Source organism: Pseudophryne corroboree, chromosome 10 (assembly GCF_028390025.1).
Source record: "Pseudophryne corroboree isolate aPseCor3 chromosome 10, aPseCor3.hap2, whole genome shotgun sequence".
In the NCBI taxonomy this organism is placed as follows: domain Eukaryota; kingdom Metazoa; phylum Chordata; class Amphibia; order Anura; family Myobatrachidae; genus Pseudophryne; species Pseudophryne corroboree.
This window is the reverse complement of record NC_086453.1, coordinates 16,935,553-16,943,846: the sequence shown is the minus strand read 5'-3', so window position 1 is coordinate 16,943,846 and position 8,294 is coordinate 16,935,553. Positions and strand designations below refer to the sequence as shown.

Here is an 8,294-nt window from a genome sequence, read left to right as displayed (position 1 = left end):
GTAAATGGGAGAGGATTGGGTGAGGACTGGAAATGGTACTGCATGCGTGGTGCATAGCCGTCTTACAGTGTCTCCCCTACACACAGCGGGTTCAGCCAGATTCTGCCATATAATAACTGGGGGTTAGTCTGTGCCTCAGGGATGTCACCGGTATCCAGAGAATCTACAGGCTGTCCAGCCAACGCTATTGAATGCCTCCATGATTTAGTCTTCTATGTGATCACAATTAAGAGGCGTCAAATACTTTGCACCACAATACAGGAGGAATGGAATCAATTAAAACCAGACTCCGAGATAAATGGTCCGCATGTATTTTATTATATAAAGTTTTAGGAAATTAATTTAAAAAAACAAAATACATATAAAGTTCTCGCCCCCGTAGTGCTTTGGTTCGGGTTTTCCTCTTGAATGAAGAGACCGCCAACAAAGAGGCCGATGTCCAGCATGAAGTTAGTCCAGAAGCGCGTCAGTTTCCGTGCACGAGGCTGACGAAGAGCGTGAGGCAGCTGAGGGACAGGACCCCGGTGGTCACAGCTTTCAGCAGAAGAGCCGTCCAGCTGCCCAGTAAGAAAATGTGCACAAAACAGCTGCAAAAAGGAAGGAAACTGGTTAAAGGAAAACGCGTCATAAAAACGGAACTTGCATCCTAGAGATCAGTGACAGAAACAGGGTAACCGTTCCCCCAGACACGTATACTAGGCTACGTATACAATGTGCCGATCAGACCATACTCACTCCATGAGGAAGGCTTTATACATACTCAGCCCTAGGAGGACTGAAACCGGCAGACGTAAATGGGTAGGGAGGTCGTATCGCGTCCACATCCAGACCAGGGCGGCTACGGACATGTAATGCACCTGTGGAGGCAGGAGAACACACGTCACACAGCTGAGAGGGCGGTTAGCACATGACATACTCTGCGACCATCGGAGGACATACCAAACTAATGTTGGAATCGATGCTCATCTGAATGTACTTCCAGTCAAACTCAATGCCACGAGCGCCGACCCAGAGAGGGAGACACCTAGCACAGGGCGACAAATAAGCCTGGTCACATCATATTTATATGCTGGAACAATCAAATGGGCGTAATCCATAGTAAGATCAGCCCTGACAGTCTACTGCAGGCGAAGGTGAAAACTAAACCATGAAAGAAACTTTCCATACTACAAAAAAGAAGATTCAATCCCCTATAGATTGTAAGCTCTTGTAAATAAGGACCTCTGCTTGTATTATCTACTTGTACACAATTATACACCTAGGTGAATTTATACTACTCCTACTGTACAGCGATAGAGTTCCCCGTCAGTGCCTTTTAAATAAGAGATAATAATGCACCCCACCCACCGATACATACAGCAGGCAATGGGGCTCAGTAATTAGAGGACGGCCTGTGCACCCCACCCACCGATACATACAGCAGGCAATGGGGCTCAGTAATTACAGAGGACGGCCTGTGCACCCCACCCACCGATACATACAGCAGGCAATGGGGCTCAGTAATTACAGAGGACGGCCTGTGCATCCTACCCACCGATACATACAGCAGACAATGGGGCTCAGTAATTACAGAGGACGGCCTGTGCACCCCACCCACCTATACATACAGACAATGGGGCTCAGTAATTACAGAGGACGGCCTGTGCACCCCACCCACCTATACATACAGCAGACAATGGGGCTCATTAATTACAGAGGACGGCCTGTGCACCCCACCCACCTATACATACAGACAATGGGGCTCAGTAATTACAGAGGACGGCCTGTGCATCCTACCCACCGATACATACAGCAGACAATGGGGCTCAGTAATTACAGAGGACGGCCTGTGCATCCAACCCACCGATACATACAGCAGGCAATGGGGCTCAGTAATTACAGAGGACGGCCTGTGCATCCCACCCACCTATACATACAGACAATAGGGCTCAGTAATTACAGAGGACGGCCTGTGCACCCCACCCACCTATACATACAGACAATGGGGCTCAGTAATTACAGAGGACGGCCTGTGCACCCTACCCACCGATACATACAGCAGACAATGGGGCTCAGTAATTACAGAGGACGGCCTGTGCACCCTACCCACCGATACATACAGCAGACAATGGGGCTCAGTAATTACAGAGGACGGCCTGTGCATCCCACCCACCGATACATACAGCAGGCAATGGGGCTCAGTAATTACAGAGGACGGCCTGTGCACCCCACCCACCTATACATACAGACAATGGGGCTCAGTAATTAGAGGACGGCCTGTGCATCCTACCCACCGATACATACAGCAGACAATGGGGCTCAGTAATTACAGAGGACGGCCTGCGCATCCTACCCACCGATACATACAGCAGACAATGGGGCTCAGTAATTACAGAGGACGGCCTGTGCATCCTAACCACCGATACATACAGCAGGAAATGGGGCTCAGTAATTACAGAGGACGGCCTGTGCACCCCACCCACCTATACATACAGCAGGCAATGGGGTTCAGTAATTAGAGGACGGCCTGCGCATCCTACCCACCGATACATACAGACAATGGGGCTCAGTAATTACAGAGGACGGCCTGCGCATCCCACCCACCGATACATACAGCATACCCTACGCACCGTTACATACAGCAGACAATGGGGCTCAGTAATTACAGAGGACGGCCTGTGCACCCCACCCACCGATACATACAGCAGGCAATGGGGTTCAGTAATTACAGAGGACGGCCTGTGCATCCTACCCACTGATACATACAGCAGACAATGGGGCTCAGTAATTACAGAGGACGGCCTGCGCACCCCACCCACCGATACATACAGCAGGCAATGGGGCTCAGTAATTACAGAGGACGGCCTGTGCATCCCACCCACCTATACATACAGCAGACAATGGGGCTCAGTAATTACAGAGGACGGCCTGCGCACCCCACCCACCGATACATACAGCAGGCAATGGAGCTCAGTAATTACAGAGGACGGCCTGTGCATCCTACCCACCGATACATACAGCAGGCAATGGAGCTCAGTAATTACAGAGGACGGCCTGCGCACCCCACCCACCGATACATACAGCAGGCAATGGAGCTCAGTAATTACAGAGGACGGCCTGTGCATCCTACCCACCGATACATACAGCAGGCAATGGAGCTCAGTAATTACAGAGGACGGCCTGTGCATCCTACCCACCGATACATACAGCAGGCAATGGAGCTCAGTAATTACAGAGGACGGCCTGTGCATCCTACCCACCGATACATACAGCAGACAATGGGGTTCAGTAATTACAGAGGACGGCCTGTGCACCTTACCCACCGTTACATACAGCAGACAATGGGGCTCAGTAATTACAGAGGACAGCCTGTGCACCTTACCCACCGTTACATACAGCAGACAATGGGGCTCAGTAATTACAGAGGACAGCCTGTGCACCTTACCCACCGTTACATACAGCAGACAATGGGGCTCAGTAATTACAGAGGACAGCCTGTGCACCTTACCCACCGTTACATACAGCAGGAAATGGGGCTCAGTAATTACAGAGAACGGCCTGCGCACCCTAGCCACCGATACATACAGCAGGCAATGGAGCTCGGCAATTACAGAGGACGGCCTGTGCATCCTACCCACCGATACATACAGCAGACAATGGGGTTCAGTAATTACAGAGGACGGCCTGTGCACCCCACCACCGATACATACAGCAGGAAATGGGGCTCAATAATTACAGAAGATGGCCTGTGCACCTCACCCACCGATACATACAGCAGGCAATGGGGCTCAGTAATTACAGAGGACGGCCTGTGCACCCCATCCACCGATACATACAGCAGGCTAAGGAGCTCAGTAATTACAGAGGATGGCCTGTGCACCCCCCCCCTACCGTTACATACAGCAGACAATGGGGCTCAGTAATTAGAGGACGGCCTGTGCACCTCACCCACCGATACATACAGACAATGGGGCTCAGTAATTACAGAGGACGGCCTGCGCATCTTACCCACCGTTACATACAGCAGACAATGGGGCTCAGTAATTAGAGGACGGCCTGTGCACCCCACCCACCGATACATACAGCAGACAATGGGGCTCAGTAATTACAGAGGACGGCCTGTGCACCTTACCCACCGTTACATACAGCAGACAATGGGGCTCAGTAATTACAGAGGACGGCCTGTGCACCCCACCCACCTATACATACAGCAGGAAATGGGGCTCAGTAATTACAGAAGACGGCCTGCGCATCCTACCCACCGATACATACAGCAGACAATGGGGCTCAGTAATTACAGAGGACAGCCTGCGCACCCCACCCACCGATACATACAGCAGGCAATGGGGCTCAGTAATTACAGAGGACGGCCTGTGCATCCCACCCACCAATACATACAGCAGGCAATGGGGCTCAGTAATTACAGAGGACGGCCTGTGCACCCCACCCACCTATACATAGAGCAGACAATGGGGCTCAGTAATTACAGAGGACGGCCTGCGCACCCTACCCACCGATACATACAGCAGACAATGGGGCTCAGTAATTACAGAGGACGGCCTGCGCACCCCACCCACCGATACATACAGCAGACAATGGGGCTCAGTAATTACAGAGGACGGCCTGTGCATCCCACCCACCGATACATGCAGCAGGCAATGGGGCTAAGTAATTCCAGAGGACGGCCTGTGCACCCTACCCACCGATACATACAGCAGGCAATGGGGCTCAGTAATTCCAGAGGACGGCCTGTGCACCCCACCCACCGTTACATACAGCAGACAATGGGGCTCAGTAATTACAGAGGACGGCCTGTGCACCCTACCCACCGATACATACAGTAGACAATGGGGCTCAGTAATTACAGAGGACGGCCTGTGCATCCTACCCACCGATACATACAGCAGGAAATGGGGCTCAGTAATTACAGAGGACGGCCTGTGCATCCTACCCACCGATACATACAGCAGGAAATGGGGCTCAGTAATTACAGAGGACGGCCTGTGCATCCTACCCACCGATACATATAGAACTGTTAGAACCATGTGATTTTTACTGACTGACCAAAATGTTCTATATTTTCTCCACAGGTCAGTAATAACCCTTTCAGACTGCCACAATAACCAGGTTTATTGCAGGGTCAACCCGGGTTGCCTCTCAGTTTGAAAGGGTCCCAAAATAATAACCCTGGTTGAGTGACCCGGCAACGACCCAGGCTACGAGCAGTTTTAACGGGTGACCCAGGTTATCCGACCCAAGTCCCATTTACAGTACAGGAAGAGTCATCTCTCCGGCGCTTAGTGATGATGTCATCTCCAGGCACAGGCAGAATAGTTGACACTGCACCCGTGTGCAGTATAAACAAGCCAACCCGGGAATAACCCGTGTCAACGGCGCAGTGTGAACAGGGTCGGTCCCGGGGCTGACCCAGGTTGGACCTGTGTTCAAGATCAGTGGGCGGTCCCCGATTTTGATCTGAAAGGGGTATAACGGTGCCATACAACCATTCCCTGAATTAACATTAACATGCATAGTAACAGGTGCGAGCACTGTACATAGTATACAAACATGAGCGCTAGTTCTTACCTAGACATGACCAGTTCCGCCGTCGCCCACCCCATGGCTGCCACCATTATTTTGTACTCTCCCTTCCCTGCGTTCCGAGACATCACCAAGTGCAGCCCCAACAGGTCCGCCAAATCAACTGTGGACTTCATGAACTCCTAGCAAAGATGAAGAGTAAGAGCAGCACAGAGCATGTCAGCATCAGTACGACCGCGCGTCGCAGCAATGTTATACGCGCATAAAATAACATAACCTAATAAACATGGAGGTGTGAGGTTATAGGCACAGATAGAGAAAGAGCGCACAGGTTTCAGCCTCACCCCAATAAAGTCGTAAACTCCGGCTGCTCCTTCCCATGTCGGGAAAAACGTGGCCAGGAACAGCATCTGTAAGAAGATCACACATGTACGTCACCAACAGTTTGTGATCAATACAGACTCCAACTGTACACGCAGTGAAAAATTCAACCACGGACGCAGAATTGACAACAGTACATTTAATGGTTCCCATTCTCTGAGGGACAATCAGCAGAAGAAAGGATATAGATATACAGTAAATGCACATACATACAATCATAATTTAATTCTTTAAATTGGAATAAATTGATTGCATTTTTTGAAACGTAAAAATCTTTGTCCATTTAAGTCATCTACTATCTCCCGATATTAGCAGCGTCGTCTGTGCGCACAGCGTACAACTGCCCCATGTGGACACACTGAACATTTGCATCAGAAATTTCATATATAAATCAGTACAGAATTAGTCAGACGTTACGGAAAATTAGTACAAAATAGAACCAAGAAGAGAGCTTATGGTGCAGATCCAGGCCCCACAGCCTGTGCTTGCCCCCATTTACCTGTCGGTGGGTACTCTGCCCACACTGCAGTATACCCAGAGTATGACTGACCTTGCAAAGCTGCACACACAGGTAGGTGGCTCCGGCCTGTACACATCTCCAGAAGGCGCCATACTCGGAGCTGTAATACAGACAGTTAAATGCACCCGAAGCCTAGATCCCCCTCTCTCCATCGCTCCAAGTGCCCAGCTCTCCCCTGGCTCTCTTCTACCAGGAGCCCAGCTCTCCTGCCCTCATGCCAAAAGCCCAGCCACCGCCTCCCTCCTTCCCTACAGGTGCCCAGCTCCCCCACACCTTCCCTCCAGGGGCACATCCACCTCTCACCTTCCCTCCAGGGGTCCAGCCACCAGCCCCACAGGGGACCAGCTTCCCCACACCTTTCCTCCAGGGGCACAGCTCCCCCACACCTTCCCTACGGAGACCCACTTCCCCCACACCCACCGTACAGGGGCCCAGCAACCCCACACCTTCACTCAAGGGGCCCAGCCGCTGCCCCTCCCCTTTTCTCCCAATAGCCCAGCTCCCCCACACCTTTACTCAAGGGGCCCAGCCCCCCTTTCCCCTAGGGGCCCTGCTCCCCCACACCTTTCCTCTAGGTGCCCCTACACCTTGCTTCCAGGGGCCCAGCTCCCCCACACCTTGCTTCCAGGGGCCCAGCTCCCCCACACCTTGCTTCCAGGGGCCCAGCTCCCCCACACCTTCCCTCCAGGAGCCCAGCTCCCCCACACCTTGCTTCCAGGGGCCCAGCTCCCCCACACCTTTCCTCCAGGAGCCCACCCCCACCACACCTTCCCTCCAGGAGTCCAGCTCCCCCACACCTTCCCTACAGGGGCCCAGCTCCCTCACACCTTCCCTACAGGGGCCCAGCTCCCTCACACCTTCCCTACAGGGGCCCAGCTCCCCCACACCTTCCCTACAGGGGCCCAGCTCCCCCACACCTTCCCTACAGGGGCCCAGCTCCCCCACACCTTGCTTCCAGGGGCCCAGCTCCCTCACACCTTCCCTACAGGGGCCCAGCTCCCGCACACCTTGCTTCCAGGGGCCCCGCTCCCGCACACCTTGCTTCCAGGGGCCCAGCCCGTACACACCTTCCCTCCAGGAGCCCAACCCCACCACACCTTCCCTCCAGGAGCCCAGCTCCACCACACTTTCCCTATAGACGCCCAGTTCTAAAGTGTAAGTCCCCTCCCCTCGCTCCCGTTCTCCCCTAGACAATCCTGTTCCTTCCCACCGGTCACTCACAGGCCGCTGCACTTGTAGGTGATGAAGTACGGGAAATAGGCCAGAGCAAAGCAGTTCCCGAAATGAAAGAGCGTCATGGCGACCGGCAGCAGCTGCCCCGTCCAGCACACCGACCAATCACACCGCGACCGGCGCGCCTGCGCACTGCGGGAACACGCCACGTGACCCGTGCCAGCTGCCGCCTGAAGCTGCCAGTGCTCCGAGCATGCGCGGAAGACTCCGGTCTGTCAGAGCGGACGGAGTCACGTGATCACAGGACAGCTCTGCTGCTGCTGCTGCTGCTGCTGCTGCTGCTGCTGCTGCTGCTGCTGCTGCAATAGAGTTATTATTACTATGAGTCTCTGAGGGGTAAATTTACTAGAGCTTCTAGAACAATTGGTGATGTTACCCGTAGCAACCAATCAGACGCTGTCAATCATTTTCTGAAAGGCAATAGAGAAATGATAGCATCTGCATACGTCCCAACATCTGGAGGCATAAAACCGGGACTCTCAACGCGGCATCGCTGCACGGCGCTGAAAAAGGGGCGTGATATAATGGAAAGGGCGTGGCTTCGCATGAATGACACAATCACAAGCCACGCCTCCCATGTCCGTCACGGTGGGGCGTGGCCAGTGCTCTGTGAGCTGCTGGTCATGCTCCCAGTCCATCT

The 8,294-nt window shown here is 53.1% G+C and overlaps 1 protein-coding gene across 1 annotated transcript; it reads right to left on the bottom strand.

Moving 5' to 3' along the window:
* Positions 1 to 295: 295 nt before the first annotated feature.
* Positions 296 to 7,826, bottom strand: TMEM147 (transmembrane protein 147). The gene is made up of 7 exons (XM_063942171.1): positions 7,643 to 7,826; positions 6,452 to 6,521; positions 5,865 to 5,930; positions 5,566 to 5,702; positions 940 to 1,024; positions 736 to 857; positions 296 to 587 (listed from the first exon to the last, which is right to left on the bottom strand). The coding sequence occupies exons 1-7, from the start codon at positions 7,717 to 7,719 to the stop codon at positions 467 to 469; spliced, it is 678 nt and encodes a 225-aa protein (XP_063798241.1). The 5' UTR covers positions 7,720 to 7,826; the 3' UTR covers positions 296 to 466.
* Between the last annotated feature and the right edge of the window lie 468 nt (positions 7,827 to 8,294).